The sequence below is a fragment of the Coregonus lavaretus genome (assembly GCF_964263955.1).
Source record: "Coregonus lavaretus genome assembly, chromosome: 4".
NCBI lineage: Eukaryota > Metazoa > Chordata > Actinopteri > Salmoniformes > Salmonidae > Coregonus > Coregonus lavaretus.
Genome location: NC_139991.1, coordinates 7673851 through 7695956, shown reverse-complemented (window position 1 = coordinate 7695956; position 22106 = coordinate 7673851). Strand labels below are relative to the sequence as shown.

Genomic DNA, 22106 nt, shown 5'->3' with positions numbered 1-22106 from the left:
CAAAAATCAACGTTAAAGAATATGACTCAATCTAATCTAACTTTAAATGCACTTGAAATAACATTTTATTTGATTTAGTACTATTCTTTAACTTTTGGTTGAGATGGAGACGAGATGGAGACGTGAATCCAACATATTCATGATTAACATGAAGATTTCATTTGAAATCAACCAAAGCTTGAAACCATAGGCCTATATGTATTGTTTATTTTTAGTTGAACCCTGGGTTGAATTGAAATAATAGCTGTTTAACTCTGTTAAACCTACTCATTGGAATGATTTCGATAGCAACAGTGAATACATTTAGTTATTAAGACATCTCTCAATAATCATTCTCACGATAGCACATTGGTAGTAGTCACTGACAAATATCAATGCTAAGCTGGGCTTTGTTAAAACCCTGGATGGGAGACCAAATGAATAGCTGTAGATAGATCAACTCTCCAGTAGGAGGTGCTGCCCAGCCTATAGTTTTTTTCTGGTTGTGGATATAACTTTGAAGATCTGAATTTGTTTCAAAGGTACAAATTCAACATCTTTTATACAATGTTTGTCTATGTTGAGAATTCGTTACAATGATGACAAAATCCTGTGGTTGAAATTCGACCCTCAAAACATCAGTTTAGGTTGATGACTTTTTTCAAATCCAATGTATTTTCCACATAGATTCCACACCACAATACTTGACAAATTACGTTGAAACTTTGATTCAACCAGTTTGTCTCCAGTCGGATATTTGTCACATTTTAATGATGTAATTATTATCAACCATATAATTCAAACTTGAAATAATTACTTTGTTGATAGAAAATAGACAAGTTATGAGTAAATGCACACTGTATACATTCGCGCGTATAAATGTGCACTGTCCACATTCAGTCAATTGCTGACCATTGGAGTCATTATTGACCAATCAAGCACTTAGATCCAAAGAGTGGACCCTTGGCGGTAGCGGTGGTGATGGGGACAGTTTGAAGGAAGAAAAAAGATTAACAGGTCATGTCAGTCGAGTGTACATAATACACGCGTAGTAGGCTACTAAGGGGAGGAAGAAGGGAGTTATATCCTAAGCTACCGGAGAGACGCTCACGCTCACACTCACACTACTCGTCAACTGTCTGTCCTGACAAGAGTGAGACATCAGCTGCCCGCGGGAAATATGGAATTTGAGGGCAAAAGAAAAATGAAGGAGCAATGTGCCCTGAGGAAGGACATCATCAAAGAGTTCCTGGCAGAATTTCTGGGGATATTCGTATTAATAGTAAGTACATGGACACTTTCCCTTTTCACCTGCCTGTCATTTAATAGCCTGCTTTAAAGCTGCATCAATATGGTAATAAGGTGTCACAATTGTTCTCAGGAGACTTGATCTGACGACAGTGATATCATGTTTTGATATATTTAGGTGCTGACTAATATATCCTGATAATGTGGATTCTCTTTGATGTGCTCATCCATAATTCTGGTCTTAGAAACTCCTTGGGAGATAATTAAGACATCTAGAGAATGTTGTAATGGCAAGTTTGACAGGTGGAGAATAGGAGGGGGAGAATGCATGGGATGCTTGGTGTTTTCAGACATAAAGAAAAACATGATCAAACACAATAAACCTTTACTAACATGCACCATGCACCATTCCATATGATGTATGATCATCACAGTGATTTGACATTCATATTTCTTTAGAATGTATCTAATCTGTGAATAAATATACCCAATTTATGTAGCATACTGCACACCTTTATATTTCTGCAAAACTTCATTATTTGATAAACAAGTCTACCCTATATGTTGCTTGTAGGCTGAAAATCATTAAAATTAATTTCAGTATATGATATCATCAATATTTAATGCATGTTTTTAAAGCATATTTCCCCCGCTATCGATTGCAATCCACTTGCCAATGAATACAGAGATTTGAGATAGAATGATAATAGATTTATATTCTATGTCTCCCGAGTGGAACAGTGGTCTAAGGCACTGCATCGCAGTGCTAACTGTGCCACTAGAGATCCTGGTTCGAATCCGGGCTCTGTCATAGCCGGCTGCGACCGGGAGACCTGTGCGACGGTGCACAATTCGTCCAGGGTAGGGGAGGGAATGGCCGGCAGAGATGTAGCTCTGTAACCCACACGGGGGGGCCAGTATGAAAAAAATATATTTAAAAAAATAATGTATGAACTAACTGTAACTCGCTCTGGATAAGAGCGTCTGCTAAATGTAAAATACAGAGAAACCATTAAATAGACCACCTGGTTCCCCCCTGAACAGACATACACACTCTCTCTCTGTCATTAAAATTAATTTCAGTATATGATATCATCAATATTTAATGCATGTTTTTAAAGCATATTTCCCCCGCTATCGATTGCAATCCACTTGCCACTGTGTGCTTCACCCTGACTTGTGTCCTGGGGAAAAGGCATCATACAGTAACAGTAATGGACTGTGGAGACCTAGGTAATCACTAGACACACACATATCACCAAGCTTGGAGGGAAACATTGTTTACTAAGCTGACATGTCCTTTGCCTTCCACCTGTCCCCTCTAGGTTCACCTCTCTGTCCTGTCTGTCTGAGTGTCACAGCTCAGTAGCTGGGCTTACTCAGGCTCAGTGAGTCAGTGGCACAACATCAATGGACTAATCCACTCACAACAAAAACAGCTATTTTTGGAGGGCATCCGTCTTTCAACACTTTTGTTTTGATTTACTTGTCCTTCTAATAAAAAAATGAAAGATTAATGATAATTTCCCATGCTTCAAATGGGACATCTTCTATGGCATTCTTCTAACAGGGTTCAGGGGGAATGCACTGATCTAAAAGGCTCTCTAATTAGAAATGAAGTCTGTAGAACAAGAGGACTAGTCTTATGTGCATAATTGGACATTTTAAAACAACGACTCTTTCTTCCTCCTGCCAACGTGTTTTTGCTTTAGTTTTTTTGCCTCTGTGTCTGTCCCAGCTCTTTGGTTGTGGCTCGGTGGCCCAGACGGTGCTGAGTAAAGGGGCTCTGGGAGAACCCCTGACCATCCACATCGGCTTCACTCTGGGGGTGATGATGGCCGTCTACGTGGCTGGGGGAGTGTCAGGTGAATACCATACCTCCTTTACATAACTTTGCATTCACAACATCCATTTCTAAAGTCCACTCTGCACATAGCCAACATACAGTGTTCTAACATCCACAACAGTTGATTTTGCAGTATGATTGATTTCACTTCAGCTATAATTTCCACATCAGGGTATGGCATTATCTTGCTACATACTTATGTTGCAACACGTGTGTTTAGAGTTGAGACTTTTCAGTTGGTCAGCACCTCACTTTACAGGGTGGGCCTTTTTTGTATTTCACTATATCCTCTTCTGTTTGAAACATGAAACTACACAAGGAGAGACTGAGTTACTGGCAGCTGTAGTATAGTGTCATTACTCTAAAAAACACAAGACAAACACTGAGAGAAAAAATTATACTTTGCACTCAGTCACCTCTATCCACAAGCAACTTGTCCAATTACAAAAGGGGCGGCAGGTATCCTAGCGCTTAGAGAGGCGAGCCAGCAACCGGAGGGTTGGTGGTATCAAATCCTAGATGCCATTGCCTACACTCTTAGATAAAAAAGGGTTCCAAAAGGGTTCTTCAGCTGTCCCCATAGGACCCTTTTTGGTTCCAGGTAGAACCCTTTTGGGTTCCATGTAGAACCCTCTGTACAAAGGTTTCTACATAGAAACCAAAAGGGTTCTACCTGCAACCAAAAAGGGTTATTCAAAGGGTTCTCCGATGGGGACAGCCGAAGACGCCTTTAAGGTTCTAGTAGGGTGTCCAGTGTGGCAGCCCCCCGCACCTCTCCAAAAACCTGTTTATGTGTGTCTTTTGGAGGGGTTGGGTTAAAAGCAGAAGTCAAATTTCAGTTGGACTTTGTGTGCAATTGACCAATAAAGTGATCTTAATATTAAAAAGGGTTTTGGGTTAAAAAATGTGAACAGGACTCAAAGGTCATCAATGGTTGTTTGTCTTTGATGAAAAGGCTTTACTTTGCCATGAACTTTGACCTTGGATGTCTGGCTCTCTTTGCTCTCAGGTACTAAACTCTTCAAAGGAAAAACATGTATTTCCCAAATGTCTGGGTAACTGTGTGTTATGGCTCCATGGATGTCCTCACATCCACAGGTTCACGTGTTCATTGTTTGAGAGAGGGGGAGATGATGTCCATCCCTGTTGCCAGGTAGAACACAGGAGAGAAAGTAAAGAGTATAGTCATGATCACTAACACTATCCTGTGTGCTTCACCCTGACTTGTGTCCTGGGGAAAAGGCATCATACAGTAACAGTAATGGACTGTGGAGACCTAGGTAATCACTAGACACTCAGCAACATGGCAAAATGATGTAGAGAACATCATCTTAGTATTCCATAGCAGTCTGGACACAACATGGGCACCGTTTAGTATGAATGTAACTGGGGGAGGGGCACAGATGAAATGGAAGCAATATGCAATAGATCGATTACCCATTCCTAATGCCTGGCTGCTTCTTGGTGTCAGAGGATGAAGTGTGCCGGCTAGATTTACAAGGCTGGAGTGTGTCCTCATGTCCAGGGGGACTTTATTGGGTACATTCCACAGAGATTAAAGCAAGGAGAGCACTCTCCCTCTCGCTTCGGCAGCAATAATGACACAGAGGGATAACGTTAGGGGGAATCACTTTTTAAATGTCACACTGCCTTACGTGGGCTCGCTGAGCAAGGTGGAGAGCGCTTTTTAATCAGCAATCAAGGGTTTCATTATGTCTCAGCGAGGCTTTACGTAATGGGGACGATGAGTTGTAATTTTAAATTGTCGTGGTAATTTCCATCACAATTGGGACATAAAAGAGCAACGACGTGATTAGAGCTTTTAATGCCCACCCCGGGATAATATGAACACTGTAGCATAGGCGCTAATATGAGTGCTATGTGAGCCATACTCATTGTGACTTCATCTTAGAAAATCCAGTGTTGGCAGAGTGTGAGCTTCGTCTTTGTACTGTATCTCTAAAACTCACCTCAGGACAAACCCTCATCCGCAATGCCTGGTTCACAGCTACAGCACATCAGACCATAGTGTTGGGAAACCAACATTTATGCCATGTTTGGATGAATGTGGATTAATCATTAATTGAGGAGATTCCTTGAGTGAACATTTATTGAGGTAGAATGGAACTGTAGAACAAGTCTCTCGTCTCCAACCCTCTTTGATTCATTACAGACTAGCTGATCACTCTGACACAGGGGATCTAGATCCTGAGACGGGTATATAGCTTCAGTAGAGCAGTAGTATGTGTGCTATTCTTGTTGGAGTGTGTAGTAGGCTACAGTATAGGAACCTTTACTGCATGATTGGGCCATTCAACCCTGGGGCCCATGTGTGGATGGGAAGCCTTCCTGCTGTTAGGTGACATCTCTGATGATGATCACAGGTATTGGACTAATGAGCTTTACTGGGGCATGGGTCTCTAGTGGGGTGGGGAGGGGCACTCTGCTTTCCAGCCTTCCCAGCCAGGCTAGCCTCTCCAAGTAGAACACAACATACTTCTGTTTCCCCCCGCTCCTTTTCACTCCTATGTCGGCGATGCTAATTGACAGGCAGAGTAAACCAGCACCCGTGGTAGTGGAGGTGTGTCATGGCCGGGTCATTCCAACGACATGCAGTTTGCACGAGCCTTAAGCAGATTCAGGCAGATTATGTCAGACCCAATTCCGATCGGATGGTTCAGCCGGTTGTTGTGGCCACAGTTAGTGAACAGGGCTGGGGATTAGTGTTTGGGGCGCTCTGATACCCCCAGCAGGGTTGCCCCGCTGATGTCACCCAGAGCTTCAGTCCCCGCCTTGGGCCCCGCCTAGGGTTGTGCCGTAATTGTGTCTATGACTGAATCCACTGTCAACAAGCCTTTAGATAAGGATAGTGGTTACAAATGAATGTGTCTCAGACTTTCTACATAAGCTTGAACCTTGTTTTGAAATCCAGTTTTTACCTTTGTTCCAGGGGCTCATGTGAACCCAGCAGTCTCTCTGGCCATGGTGGTCCTGGGCAAACTGCCTATAAAGAAGTTCCCTGTCTACGTGGCAGCACAGTTCCTGGGTGCCTTCGCTGGTTCTTGTGCTGTCTATGGGTTGTATTATGGTAGGTGTGACTGTCATCATGTCCATCACCATCATCATCCTCATCCTCATTATGATCATACACATTAATGCAGAGATTCTAAATGGAACACATTTTCATAGCATTTAGCCAGGGTGATATTTGAAAAAGGTATTGATCATTATTGGAGTGGGAACATTATTGGTTATTATTAACACTAACATTATTGGGAAAACTCAATTATTCTCTTTTCCATAGATGCCTTAATGGAACACACAGGAGGAGTTATGCAAGTTACTGGCGTCAATGCCACAGCTAATATATGGGCATCCTACCCTGCCAAGCACATCTCAGTCCTTGGAGGATTCGTAGACCAGGTGAGAGATGCACCATCAATGGATATCTAACCATATCCTAATACTGTCTTTGTTACTGAATGATATGAGCCGCACAGGCACACACCCTGATTTAAGTTTGAAGTCCCTGAGCTAGAACATGCCAGTACATGTGTAATAGTATGTATATAAGTGAATGTGCACGTGAGCGTACATTTAGATCAGTCGTGCATGTAAGTAACTAAGCGTACATGGTGAACATGTGTGTAGGCTGTAGTATGTGTCAAAAAAAAAAAAAAAAAATGTTAGCTATCACATGCTTTGTAAAAGACAGGTGTAGACGAACAGTGAAATGCTTACTTACGGTCCCTTCCCAACAATGCAGAGAGAAAGAAAATAGAGAAATAATAGAAAAGTAATAACACATAATAAAAGTAATAATAAATACACAATGAGTAAAGATAACTTGGCTATATACACAGGGTACCAGTACCGAGTCGATGTGCAGGGTATGAGGTAATTGAGGTAGATATGTACATTAAAATAAAGTGACTAGGCAACAGGATATATAATAAACAGTAGCAGCAGCATATGTCATGAGTCAAAAATGTTAGTGCAAAAAGGGTCAATGCAGATTGTCTTGGTAGCTATTTGGTTAACTGTTTAACTAACTATTTAGCAGTCTTATGGCTTGGGGGTAGAAACTGTTCAGGATCCTGTTGGTTCCAGACTTGGTGAATCGGTATCGCTTGCCATGCTGTAGCAGAGAGAGCAGTCTATGACTTGGTTGGCTGGAGGCTTTGACATTTTTCAGGGCCTTCTTCTGGCACCACCTGGTATAGAGATCCTGGATGGCAGGGAGCTCGGCCCTAGTGATGTACTGGGCAGGATGCACTACCCTCTGTAGAGCCTTGCGGTCGGGTGCCAAGCAGTTGCCATACCAAGCGGTGATGCAGCCAGTCAAGATGCTCTCAGTGGTGCAGCTGTATAACTTTTGGAGGATCTGAGGGCCCATGCCAAATCTTTTCAGCCTCCTGAAGGGGAAGAGGTGTTGTCGTGCCCTCTTCACGACTGTGACGGTGTGTGTGGACCATGATAGATCCTTAGTGATGTGGACACCGATGAACTTGAAGGTCTCGACCCACTCCACTACAGCCCCATCGATGTGAATGGGAGCATGCTCAGCCTTCTGTTTCCTGTAGTCCATGATCAGCTCCTTAGTCTTGCTGACGTTGAGAGAGAGGTTGTTGTCCTGGCACCACATTGCCAGGTCTCTGACCCCCGTGTTGAGGGTCAGCATGGCAGATGTGTTGTTGCCTACCCTCACCACCTGGGGGAGGCCGTCTGGAAGTCTAGGATCCAGTTGCAGAGGGAGGTGTTCAGTCCCAGGGTCCTTAGCTTAGTGATGAGCTTAGTCCCCTGTAGCTCAGTTGGTACAGCATGGCGCTTGCAACACCAGGGTTGTGGGTTCGTTTCCCATGGGGGGCCAGTATGAAAATGTATGCACTCACTAACCGTAAGTCGCTCTGGATAAGAGCGTCTGCTAAATGACTAAAATGTAAAATGTAAATGAGCTTGAGCGCACTATGGTGTTGAACGCTGAGCTGTAGTCATTGAACAGCTTTCTCACATAGATGTTCCTCTTGTCCAGGTGGGAGAGGGCAGTGTGGAGTGCAATAGAGATTGTGGATCTGTTGGGGCGGTATGCGAATTGGAGTGAGTCCAGGGTATCTGGGATGTTGATGTGAGCCATGACCAGCCTTTCAAAGCATTTCATGGCTACAGATGTGCTATGGGGCGGTAGTCATTTAGACAGGTTACCTTGGCGTTCTTGGACACAGGGACTATGGTGGGCTGCTTGAAACATGTAGGTATTACAGACTGGGTCAGGGAGAGGTTGAAAATGTCAATGAAGACACTTGCCTGCTGGTCAGCGCATGCACTGAGTAAGCGTCCTGGTAATCCTTGTGAATGTTAACGTGTTTAAAGGTCTTACTCAAATTGTCAATGGAGAGCGTGATCACACAGTCGTCCGGAATAGCTGGTGCTCTCATGCATATACTGTGAGCAATACTGTCTGAGCAAAAACAACCATCTGTGCTGAATACCCAAGAGCTGAGTGTGCACATGCAAGTTTGGAGGCAGTCAATTTAGGAAGTAAACTACAATTACAATTCAATAATTGAAAAAAGGGCATTTATTTTCAAAGACTTCTCAATAAACTGAAAAGTAAAGCTTAATTTAAATTAAGAAATGTAAAAATGTTTGATATAAATAGCTTTACTTTTCAGTTTATTGAGAAGTCTTTGAAAATAAATGCCCTTTTTTCAATTATTTAATTGTAATTGTAGTTTACTTCCTAAATTGACTGCCTTCAATTCGAATTCAGCCCAACCCTGGTGTGTTTGTGGGTGTGTATGTGTGTGTATGTGTGTGTGTGTGTGTGTGTGTGTGTGTGTGTGTGTGTGTGTGTGTGTGTGCACGTGCATGTGTGGGTGTGTGGTTGGGTGTGTGTGTGTGGTAGGGGGTCAAAGTATAATCAGAAAACAATCATTAACTGGTTAATAGAAGCAAACATTCAAGCAGTCGTTTTTCCCTCTATGAACAGGAATTCATGCAATTATTGAGTTGGGAGTATTCTTAGCTCAAGATAAGGTTTGCTCCTAATATCTAGCCATATGGATACTATTCAAAAGACTTCAAAGCTGCCTCATCTATCCTTCATCCAGGGGAAAGGGGAAGCCCCATTATAGGCTTAGGAAAAAGAATAGAGGCCACAGGTCATCACATCAAATTATTCAGGCTGGCCACAGACAGTCATTATAAAACCCAGACCATAACAACAAGCCATCCTCCCCCTGTCACTGTCTGCTATCCAACTCCTATTGTCATCTACCATGACATAAAAAGCTACAAGGAATACCACTTATGCTATTATGAGAGGCTGTCTTTTCTATCTTGGTGGAAGCATCCCAGTAACAACATGACCAGTAGCTACAGATTGTTCTTTTTGTAGCGATGATGAATGTACTGAATACCTATGTAGGATCTTCATTTGATCACTCTTTTGTTGCTGCAAATTTTTCTGCTCAGCAGGAAATGCAAACTTGCAGGGTATTCAATGTTTAAAAAGGCTGTTAGCATTTGGAAACAATGCCAGCCACTGCCAGGGAATGTATACCAAAGCATGGACTGCTGTCATACCTTGTCCATAGACTGCTTACAGGTTGAGGAAACCAATATGTCATTTTGTAATTTCTACATCATAATTCACATTTCCTGATGCTGCAGGATTATTTTCCTGCTGTAGCAAACTGGCTCAAATTATGTATGTCTGTCAATTATCTGTTTTGATCATTGCTATCTCGAAATCATGGCTGATGCCTTCTCTCCAGGTTATAGGAACAGCTGCCTTGATCCTGTGCATTCTGGCCATTATTGATGGGAAGAACATTGGAGCTCCTAAAGGGATGGAGCCACTGTGCATTGGCCTGATCATCATGGCCATTGGAGTGTCCATGGGACTCAACTGTGGCTATCCCATCAACCCTGCCAGAGACCTGGGCCCAAGGCTCTTCACTGCTGTGGCTGGATGGGGCATGGAGGTGTTCAGGTAATGTCCAACACCGCTTATACTAGAGAGAAGAGAAGTCCCACAAATGAGAGCTGGATGGCCTCCATAAGTACAGTAGCATTTCACAAACATTTTTAGATGCCTTTTAGATTTTTAGATTTTAGTCATTTAGCAGACGCTCTTATCCAGAGCAACTTACAGTTAAGTGAGTGCATACATTTTTCATACTGGCCCCCCGTGGGAAACGAACCCACAACCCTGGCGTTGCAAGCGCCATGCTCTGCCAACTGAGCTACAGGAGGCCCTTAAACCTTTTGAAATGGCCAATTTGCTTTCTTCTCCTAAAAAATCAAACAGCCCGTGCTCAATTTACAGTAGAACATTGAAAGATTCAGAAACAGAGTATGTGTGTGTGACGGGAAAGCCCCTCTCTGATCTGAGCGTGCCAAGCGGAGCTGCAGGCACATTATGCTGCTTTTCAGTCCTCCTCCCTAGCAGTGGCTGGGAGTTAGGCACGCAGTGTGAGAAACAGGGGAGTGAATACCAGTGGCCTGGCCTCCTTCTCTCCTTCAGGAAGAGCAGGAATATGTGGCTCTATCGCTATCTCTGCTCTTCTGACAATCTCAATCAATATTTCAGCAACCTCTTGTATCTCCTGCATTTTGGAAAAGGCTTGGAGATGTGAGAGGGCAGAGTAAGGTTCTTTCTCTGCACATAAATATTCCATGCTTCATATAACAGAAAATGGCACCATTGTGTGTTCTACTGTCAGAGGCAGACTCCCTCTCTCTGCCATCACTCTTCAAAGCTGTCCCTGTTACTTTGGGTATTTATTTACACTAGATAAGCAAAGCGGTCATCGGCTACAATGTCTGTACTTTGCCATGCAAACTTCCATAGTCCCCAGAGAAAGCTGGGTGAAGCAATTCACAAGCAGTTATTTAACAATGAGAGATGGGCTAAAGAAGAGTTATATAAGATAAACGTGCAACATCAGTGAAAAAAAAAGAGGGATATGAGGGACCTCTCTGCCAGTGCACTATAGACTTCTCTTCAGTAGAGGGCGCTGTCTGATCTAATGGCCACAGACCACAGTTTCCCAACCTGCTCCTTGGGGACCCCGCCGTTGCACATATTTGTTCTACTCCAGCACTAGCACAGAACACCTGATTCAACGGAAAGGGCTGGTTGGTTAAATCACAAGCTGAATCAGGATTGCTGGTGCTGGAATAGAACAATTGTGTGCAATGGCTGGGGGTCCCTTACTGGGGTGGGAAACATTGACATACCGTATTTGACCCTCTACTTTATACCATGTTCACACTACATCTCACCAGATGTTTCGCATACAGATGTAGGATCTTAATTTGATCACCCTGTTGTAGGAGAACTCTCCTGCAATGCAGGACATTTAAAACGTATAGTGTATTTGAAGTTTTAAATGGTTTCTAAAGTTTGTAATTTCCACATTGAGATTAAAGACTTGATTTTCCCTTCCGAAAAATGTATCAACCCTTACAAAAATGTCCATTAATTATAATCCACATAATAATTCACATTTCCTGTTGCTGCAGGATTCCTTTCCTGCTGTAGCAAACTGGCTCAAATGAAGATCCTACGTCTGTATGAGATTATCCATATATGTATACATTTAAGATTAGTTCTCTCTAATGCGCACATAAACCTGCGGCCCTGAGATTTACATCATACTGTAAAATTAGACGTAATCTGCCCGTTTGAAATATGGGTTTAAATACATCCCTTAAATCTCAGCCGTTTTAGCAGCACGCACAGCTGTAATCACAATGTTAAGATAGAGATGTATAAGGATGATAGTAGGATATTAAAGCGTACATTCCATCCAGCATACATTGCATCCACTGAATCTCTGTAGGGAAACTGAAAGCAATAGGACCAGGTACAGTGGCACAGTTCTTTGACGTCAGTAGGTACAGTAGGAAGAGCTGGCAGTGTGCCATGTCCATTAGACGTCATCGTGTGACCCAGTGTGTCTGTCCGTCATCAGGCCTGATCATGGGATATGGTTAGTCACCCTGGCTCTGCCCATAGATTACACACCCTAATCCACCAGCCCTGTAGTCTGCATCCACCCCCTGGTAGTTTAACAGCTAAACACAGCCTGCTCAGACACTGTCTATTTTCCTATCTGGGCCTTGTCACGTCAGTGCTGGTAATTCAGTCCCTTTAGCCCACAGTATCCAACCAGTCAGTACTAGCAGAGGGAGGCTAATCTCTATCAGGGAGTTGCCCTGAGGTGATCAGGTGCTCAGTTCCGGACAGAATCAGGACATGTACTAAGTAGTAGGCTCCAGTATCAGAGAGCTGTTTAGGTGGGAGTTTGAGGGGTGATCTGGGGGGTCATTGGAAATTGTTAGGTTTTTACCATTACCTGCTATTAAGATAACTGGCAAATCTGTAAAGCACAATTAGAATTAGGCGTTTATAGAAACAGATTGGTGGGGAGTGGGAACAGATCAACTTTACAGTGCCTTGCAAAATGATTCATCCCCCTTGGCGTTTTTCCTATTTTGTTGCATTACAACCTGTAATTTAAATGGATTTTTATTTGGATTTCATGTAATGGACATACACAAAATAGTCCAAATTGGTGAAGTGAAATGAAAAAAATTACTTGTTTCAGAAAATTCTAAAAAATTAATAACGGAAAAGTGGTGCGTGCACATGTATTCACCCCCTTAGCTATGAAGCCCCTAAATAAGATCTGGTGCAACCAATTACCTTCAGAAGTCACATAATTAGTTAAATAAAGTCCACCTGTGTGCAATCTAAGAGTCACATGATCTGTCACATGATCTCACTATATATACACCTGTTCTAAAAGGCCCCAGAGTCTGCAACACCACTAAGAAAGGGACACCACCAAGCAAGCGGCACCATGAAGACCAAGGAGCTCTCCAAACAGATCAGGGACAAAGTTGTGGAAAAGTACAGATCAGGGTTGGGTTATAAAAAAATATCAGAAACTTTGAACATCCCACGGAGCACCCTTAAATCCATAATAAAAAAATTGAAAGAATATGGCACCACAACAAACCTGCCAAGAGAGGGCCGCCCACCAAAACTCATGGACCAGGCAAGGAGGGCATTAATCAGAGAGGCAACAAAGAGACCAAAGATAACCCTGAAGGAGCTGCAAAGCTCCACAGCGGAGATTGGAGTATCTGTCCATAGGACCACTCCACAGAGCTGGGCTTTACGGAAGAGTGGCCAGAAAAAAGCCATTGCTTAAAGAAAAAAATAAGCAAACACGTTTGGTGTTCGCCAAAAGGCATGTGGGAGACTCCCCAAACATATGGAAGAAGGTACTCTGGTCAGATGAGAATAAAATTGAGCTTTTTGGCCATCAAAGAAAACGCTATGTATGGCGCAAACCCAACACCTCTCATCACCCCGAGAACACCATCCCCACAATGAAGCATGGTGGTGGCAGCATCATGCTGTGGGGATGTTTTTCATCGGCAGGGACTGGGAAACTGGTCAGAATTGAAGGAATGATAGATGGCGCTAAATAAAGGGAAATTCTTGAGGGAAACCTGTTTCATTCTTCCAGAGATTTTAGACTGGGATGGAGGTTCACCTTCCAGCAGGACAATGACCCTAAGCATACTGCTAAAGCAACACTTGAGTGGTTTAAGGGGAAACATTTAAATGTCTTGGAATGGCCTAGTCAAAGCCCAGACCTCAGTTCAATTGAGAATCTGTGGTATGACTTAAAGATTGCTGTACACCAGCGGAACCCATCCAACTTGAGGGAACTGGAGCAGTTTTGCCTTGAAGAATGGGCAAAAATCCCAGTGGCTAGATGTGCTAAACTTATAGAGACATACCTCAATAGACTTGCAGTTGTAATTGCTGCAAAAGGTGGACAAAAGTATTGACTTTGGGGGGGGGGGGGTTAATAGTTCTGCATGCTCAAGTTTTCTGTTTGTTTCACAATAAAAAATATTTAGCATCTTCAAAGTGGTATGCATGTTGTGTAAATCAAATGATACAAACCCCCCAAAAATCCCCAAAATGTAATTCCAGGTTGTAAGGCAACAAAATAGGAAAAATGCCAAGGTGGGGTGAATACTTTCGCAAGCCACTGTATGTATATTCGGATCAATAGACTAGCAGGCAGATTAAGAGAGAGAGTAGAGGAGTAGTGAGAGGTGGAGATTAGAGAGAGCCTATCCAGGGAGTCTTACTGTGTAAATAAACAAAAGGTAGTAGTGGAATCTGCTCCCAATGTACCAGTGGAGGCTGCTGAGGGGAGGATGGCTCATAATAAAGGCTGGAACGGAACCAATGGAATGGCATCAAACACATGGAAACCATGTGTTTGATACCATTCCACTGAGCCATTAGTACAAGCCCATCCTCCCCAATTAAGGTGCCACCAACCTCCTGTGCAATGTACAGTAGCATACCCCAGACCAGGGCAGGTTCCTGGGTCGCTTTAAAGACTCATACATTCTTTTTCATTTAATTTTCAAATCATCACTGTATGTCTAGTAAGTCACTGTGTGTGTTTATTTCATGAAAATAACGGCAAATATATTTGTATAATTTATTTCCCTGAGCCTCCTTTTGCTATCAAAATGCTGTCTGATTGTGTGGGCGTGTTGATACAAATTTAAACATATTTTCATACACATTCTTGATTGGCGGATAGGATCGTCCCTACTTACCCCTTCAAATTAGGAGGATACATATGCAAATAAAAGACGACTGGTCATTGGTCAGAATAATCAGATCAGATTATAATTTCATGCTGTCGGCCAAAAACTCCATCCCACCTGAACAGGCTGAAACTCCAGGCATTTTTTCAATAAGTTCTTACTGTTAAAGGGCATTATCATAATTTTCACAATTTCAGTGTTATTTCTACCTCATAGTGTGGCGATATCATTAAAATAACTGAAAAATCATGTTTTTGACTGCACTGCCCCTTTAATGAGGGTGGCCACTATTTACACAGTAGATATACACTGAGTGTACAAAACAGTTGCATCCCCTTTTGCCCTCAGACCAGCCTCAATTCGTCGGGGCATGGACTCTACAAGGTGTCGAAAGTGTTCCACAGGGATGCTTTCCCGTGTTGACTCCATTGCTTCCCAAAGTTGTATCAACTTGGTTGTATGTCCTTTGGGTGGTGGACCCTTCTTGATACACACAGGAACCTGTTGAGCGTGAAAAAAAAACCAGCAGCGTTGCAGTTCTTGACACACTCAAACCGGTGTGCCTGGCACCTACTACCATACCCCCTTCAAAGACACTTTTTGTCTTGCCCATTCACCCTCTGAATGGCACATATACACAAACCATGTTCTCTCAAGGCTTAAAAATCATCCTTTAACCTGTCTCTTCCTCTTTATCTACACTGATTGAAGTGGATTTAACAAGAGACATTATAAGGGATCATAGCTTTCACCTGGATTCACCTGGTTAGTCTATGCCAAGGAAAGAGCAGGTGTTCGTAATGTTTTGTACACTCAGTGCATTTGGTATTAAACGTTTTATTTGAACTTATTCACTACAAAGTCACATGTAATCTCCTGAACACCTGTATATATATCTCCTCTTGTCTATGCAGTGCTGGAGGCTGCTGGTGGTGGATCCCAGTAGCGGGGCCCATGGTGGGAGGAGTGGTGGGGGCCGCCATTTACTACCTGTTCATCGAGCTGCACCATGCCGAGCCTGAGAAACAGGGGGAGAACAACGTCAAGGACAAATACGAGATGGTCACCCTGAGTTAGACAGAGAGGCCAGGGGCCCCCATTGTTCTGAGGCTTGGCAGCTTCCTACCCCTTTAACCCTCAACAGGCTAAACATCCACCTCAATGAGGCCACACTTGACACAATCTTCTCCGCTTGCACTAGAGTAATTTCCTCTTTCTAAGGGACCTGAGGTCAGGTCTCAGTCTCTGCACTCTCATGGACAGGTCCGCTGAAAGAATGCAAATTGAGCCAACACATAAAAAACACAAACACGTATGTAATGTTAAATTCACAATCACAAGCTGAGATCTCAGGCATGTTCACTACCCCATGACATCGTCAACATCAGGTGTTCAGACTATTCATTCTACTCTGAGGATAGTTCCTGAGTACAGTGATTTCTATGAATTTATATTGCATTTCTTGTATAGGGCTATTTTTCATTGCAGGAGGAATTTGCCAAGTTTAAAACCGTCTCAATATTTTCTATCTTTCAGGCAGAGGCGATGGTAAATGTTATTAACCACGTCGATGATAAATGTTATTAACCACATAAAAAAATAGCCAGTAACAGTTTCTGTGATGGAAGGAAGGAAGTGTGTCTATTTTTTGTCAGTGAGCTAGTTTAATAGTATGCTCTCTTCTGCTTCACTTCATCCATCTATTTGTTACAGTTGTGTGAATCCCTCTGCCTGCTGCAACACACAACCTCATCACTGCCTGTGTGCTATATCTAACACACATCTATGTATTTGTGCTTTGAAATGCTCATAGTCTTATTTTCCTAGCTTTTATTTTTAGAGTGCAGAAAAAAAACGGCCTTAATGTGTGTGAAATGAGCCTCACACCGTTCCGTTCCTACTCTCTCTCTCACGTTGAGCACAGGACTCTGTATCGTGACACGGATGCATTTCTAAATTATTTTTATCTGACTTTTATTTCCTCTTATATAATGTTCCGGCTGTCATGTGAATACATTTTCATAGAAGCATGAGTAGGGATGCCTAGTATCTACAGTACCTAGCATGGAAATGTTTTAATAAACAATATACTGTATGAAGTCCAATGAGAGATAATTTACCCCACTGGCCAATGGCCATATGGGAATGTATAAAAATGGTTTGTTTATCGTAATCAATAAGTTATTCCTCCAATGATGTGACTAGGATTCAACCACTGAGGAACTACTACACTATGACCTATAGTGAACTGGACAATAACAGAATAACATCAGTACAACTTCCAAGAATAGAGCCCTTCAACTCAGAGAAAAACACTCAACTGAACCAAGTCCTTCCATCCTAGTGATGTTATTTAGCCATGGGTGGCTGGAGGAACATGGGTGGGCAGAGGAACATGGGTCGGCAGAGGAACACGAGTTCCCTATTCCCAGAAGAGCCCTCGCCAATGAAACACATAGCATTTTATAACCTGTACGTGGCTTACTACTGAACCAGATATAATTCGTAGGGAAAAATAAAGCTCTTTAGAAATGATTTTCTCTATTAATTTACACCTTTGTTACTTAGTGGTTTAGTTGCTGTAGTTTCTTATTGTAGTTCGTTGTTAGTTTAAAAAAATTGCTACTTCATGACTATTTCATGATGCTAGCTTGATTCTCCTGAGATTCAACCTTTGGAGGAGTACAATGTTTTATGGCTGTTGTTTTTTTGTTGCTTCACTTGGCTTAAAATAAAAGGCACTTTTACTCACACTATTTTTCTCAGATGCTGTTTGACGAAAGCTATTTGTTTGTGAAGGTAATTTTGTAATTTATACAACTGTAATGTAGATTTTACAAAAATAAATATTTTATGTGTATTTCTTTCATTGTCTGTCTTGATCAATCAATCCACATTAATTGTCTACTGCTTAAGGGAAGTAAAACACATTCAGTGAGAAACTATCACTATCCACTGTGTTCCACTAGCACTGGAATAAGTGCATTGGTAGTAACTGGCAGGTATTCAATATTACCCGTATGCAATCCTAAAAATAACAGGCCAGAAAACAGGTCACGATCACTAAGTACAACCACTTAGTCACCCAGCGCAGTGTGGAGTGAATAAAACATTTTAAAAGGCAGCAATCGGAAATGCTTATGTAATGTCATATTCAATATTTTATCAAATAATTGTAAGAAATATACAGTTGAAGTCGGAAGTTTACATACACTTATGTTGGAATCATTAAAACTCGTTTTTCAACCACTCCACAAACTTCTTGTTAACAAACTATAGTTTTGTCAAGTCGGTTAGGACATCTACTTTGTGCATGACACAAGTAATTTTTCCAACAATTGTTTACAGACAGATTATTTCACTTATAGATCACTGTATCACAATTCCAGTGGGTCAGAAGCTTATATACACTAAGTTGAGTGTGCCTTTAAACAGCTTGGAAAATTCCAGAAAATTATGTCTGGCTTTAGAAGCTTCTGATAGGCTAATTGACATCATTTGAGTCAATTGGAGGTGTACCTGTGGATGTATTTCAAGGCCTACCTTCAAACTCAGGGCCTCTTTGCTTGACATCATGGGAAAATCAAAAGAAATCAGCCAAGACCTCAGAAAACAAATTGTAGAACTCCACAAGTCTGGTTCATCCTTGGGAGCAATTTCCAAACGCCTGAAGGTAGCACGTTCATCTGTACAAACAATAGTACGCAAGTAAAAACACCATTGGACCACACAGCCGTCATACCGCTCAGGAAGGAGACGTGTTCAGTCTCCTAGAGATGAACGTACTTTGGTGCGAAAAGTGCAAATCAATCCCAGAACAACAGCAAAGGACCTTGTGAAGACGCTGGAGGAAACAGGTACAAAAGTATTTATATCCACAGTAAAACGAGTCCTATATCGACATAACCTGAAAGGCCGCTCAGCAAGGAAGAAGCCACTGCTCCAAAACCGCCATAAAAAAGCCAGAGTACGGTTTGCAACTGACATGGATCGTACTTTTTGGAGAAATGTCCTCTGGTCTGATGAAACAAAAATAGAACTGTTTGGCCATAATGACCATCATTATGTTTGGAGGAAAAAGGCGGACGCTTGCAAGCCGAAGAACACCATCCCAACCGTGAAGCACGGGGGTGGCAGCATCATGCTGTGGGGGTGCTTTGCTACAGGAGGGACTGGTGCACTTCACAAAATAGATGGCATCATGAGGAAGGAAAATGATGTGGATATATTGAAGCATAATCTCAAGACATCAGTCAGGAAGTTAAAGCTGGGTCGCAAATGGGTCTTCCAAATGGACAATGACCACAAGCATACTTCCAAAGTTGTGGCAAAATGGCTTAAGGACAACAAAGTCAAGGTATTGGAGTGGCCATCACAAAGCCCTGACCTCAATCCTATAGAACATTTGTGGGCAGAACTGAAAAAGCGTGTGCGAGCAAGGAGGCCTACAAACCTGACTCAGTTACACCAGCTCTGTCAGGAGGAATGGGCCAAAATTCACCCAATTTATTGAGGGAAGCTTGTGGAAGGCGAAACGTTTGACCCAAGTTAAACAATTTAAAGGAAATGCTACCAAATACTAATTGAGTGTATGTAAACTTCTGACCCACTGGGAATGTGATGAAAGAAGTAAAAGCTTAAATAATCATTCTCTCTACTATTATTCTGACATTTCACAATCTTAAAATAAAGTGGTGATCCTAACTGACCTAAAACAGGGAATTTTTACTAGGATTAAATGTCAGGAATTGTGAAAACTGAGTTTAAATGTATTTGGATGACAATGCAAACAAACATCAACATTTAAAGATGTATCTACTGCTTGGATAGTTCCATCTGAGCCACTGGCTTAATCATTTTAAAAAGTGATATTGAATTGTGTTTGGTAGTCAACATTTGAAGGAGAGGTACAGTGTATCTTCTGCTTGGATATACAGTGGGGAAAAAAAGTATTTAGTTAGCCACCAATTGTGCAAGTTCTCCCACTTAAAAAGATGAGAGAGGCCTGTAATTTTCATCATAGGTAAACGTCAACTATGACAGACAAATTGAGAATTTTTTTCTCCAGAAAATCACATTGTAGGATTTTTAATGAATTTATTTGCAAATTATGGTGGAAAATAAGTATTTGGTCACCTACAAACAAGCAAGATTTCTGGCTCTCACAGACCTGTAACTTCTTCTTTAAGAGGCTCCTCTGTCCTCCACTCGTTACCTGTATTAATGGCACCTGTTTGAACTTGTTATCAGTATAAAAGACACCTGTCCACAACCTCAAACAGTCACACTCCAAACTCCACTATGGCCAATACCAAAGAGCTGTCAAAGGACACCAGAAACAAAATTGTAGACCTGCACCAGGCTGGGAAGACTGAATCTGCAATAGGTAAGCAGCTTGGTTTGAAGAAATCAACTGTGTGAGCAATTATTAGGAAATGGAAGACATACAAGACCACTGATAATCTCCCTCGATCTGGGGCTCCACGCAAGATCTCACCCCGTGGGGTCAAAATGATCACAAGAACGGTGAGCAAAAATCCCAGAACCACACGGGGGGACCTAGTGAATGACCTGCAGAGAGCTGGGACCAAAGTAACAAAGCCTACCATCAGTAACACACTACGCCGCCAGGGACTCAAATCCTGCAGTGCCAGACGTGTCCCCCTGCTTAAGCCAGTACATGTCCAGGCCCGTCTGAAGTTTGCTAGAGTGCATTTGGATGATCCAGAAGAGGATTGGGAGAATGTCATATGGTCAGATGAAACCAAAATAGAACTTTTTGGTAAAAACTCAACTCGTCGTGTTTGGAGGACAAAGAATGCTGAGTTGCATCCAAAGAACACCATACCTACTGTGAAGCATGGGGGTGGAAACATCATGCTTTGGGGCTGTTTTTCTGCAAAGGGACCAGGACGACTGATCCGTGTAAAGGAAAGAATGAATGGGGCCATGTATCGTGAGATTTTGAGTGAAAACCTCCTTCCATCAGCAAGGGCATTGAAGATGAAACGTGGCTGGGTCTTTCAGCATGACAATGATCCCAAACACACCGCCCGGGCAACGAAGGAGTGGCTTCGTAAGAAGCATTTCAAGGTCCTGGAGTGGCCTAGCCAGTCTCCAGATCTCAACCCCATAGAAAATCTTTGGAGGGAGTTGAAAGTCCGTGTTGCCCAGCGACAGCCCCAAAACATCACTGCTCTAGAGGAGATCTGCATGGAGGAATGGGCCAAAATACCAGCAACAGTGTGCGAAAACCTTGTGAAGACTTACAGAAAACGTTTGACCTGTGTCATTGCCAACAAAGGGTATATAACAAAGTATTGAGAAACTTTTGTTATTGACCAAATACTTATTTTCCACCATAATTTGCAAATAAATTCATAAAAAATCCTACAATGTGATTTTCTGGATTTTTTCTTCTCATTTTGTCTGTCATAGTTGACGTGTACCTATGATGAAAATTACAGGTCTCTCTCATCTTTTTAAGTGGGAGAACTTGCACAATTGGTGGCTGACTAAATACTTTTTTCCCCCACTGTAGTTATATCGGTGCCACTGACTTAGTTAGGCTTTCCAATTTGTCTACATATTAATAATTAATATGTTGGATTCACGTCTCCATCTCAACCAAAAATCTAACTTAATAGGACTAAATCAAATTAAATCAAACTTTAATTGCACTTTAAATAAAGTTTGATTTTGTCCTATTCTTTCAACTTTTTTGGTTGAGATGGAGACGTGAATCCAATATTATTAACTTAACTAAATCTGAAATCAACCAAAGCTTGAAACTCTAGGGCTCTATGTAACTCTATGTATTGTGTATTTTTTGTTGAATCCTGGGTTGAATTGAAACAATAGCTGTTGATGACTTTGCAAATGCTATATAGGCCTAAATATGGCTACATTTAATTTGCTCTGTTAAACATACCCTTTGGAATGACTTCAATAGCAACAGTAAATCTATTTAGTTTTTAAGTGGAGCTCTCTCAATAATTATTCTCACAATAGCACATTGGTAATAGTCAGTGACAAATGTCAATAGCTAAGCAGGGCTGTGCTTGGTTAAAACCCTGGATGGGAGACCAAATTAATAGCTCTAGATAAGTTCATTATGCAGTATGAAGTGCTGCCTGCATATTCTTTTCTGATAGTGGATATAACATTAAAGATCTGACGCTGTTTCAAAGGTGCAAATTCAACATATTTTATACAAGGTTTGTCTACGTTGAAAATTGGTTAACATGATGACATAGGTTGACATTTCACCCTCAAAACAACAGTTGATTACTTTTTGCAAATCCAATGTATTTTACACAGATTCCACCTCACAAATTATGTTGGAACAACGTTGATTCAATTAGTTTGTGTCCAG

The 22106-nt window shown here is 41.9% G+C and overlaps 1 protein-coding gene across 1 annotated transcript; it reads left to right on the top strand.

The window, feature by feature from the left end:
- Positions 1–909: 909 nt before the first annotated feature.
- Positions 910–17591, top strand: LOC311127637 (aquaporin-9-like). Its single transcript, XM_084159463.1, has 6 exons — positions 910–1261; positions 2966–3092; positions 6024–6161; positions 6378–6496; positions 9850–10067; positions 15646–17591. Exons 1-6 carry the CDS (start codon positions 1160–1162, stop codon positions 15806–15808), a joined length of 867 nt encoding a protein of 288 aa, XP_084015589.1. The 5' UTR covers positions 910–1159; the 3' UTR covers positions 15809–17591.
- The last annotated feature ends 4515 nt before the right edge of the window (positions 17592–22106 follow it).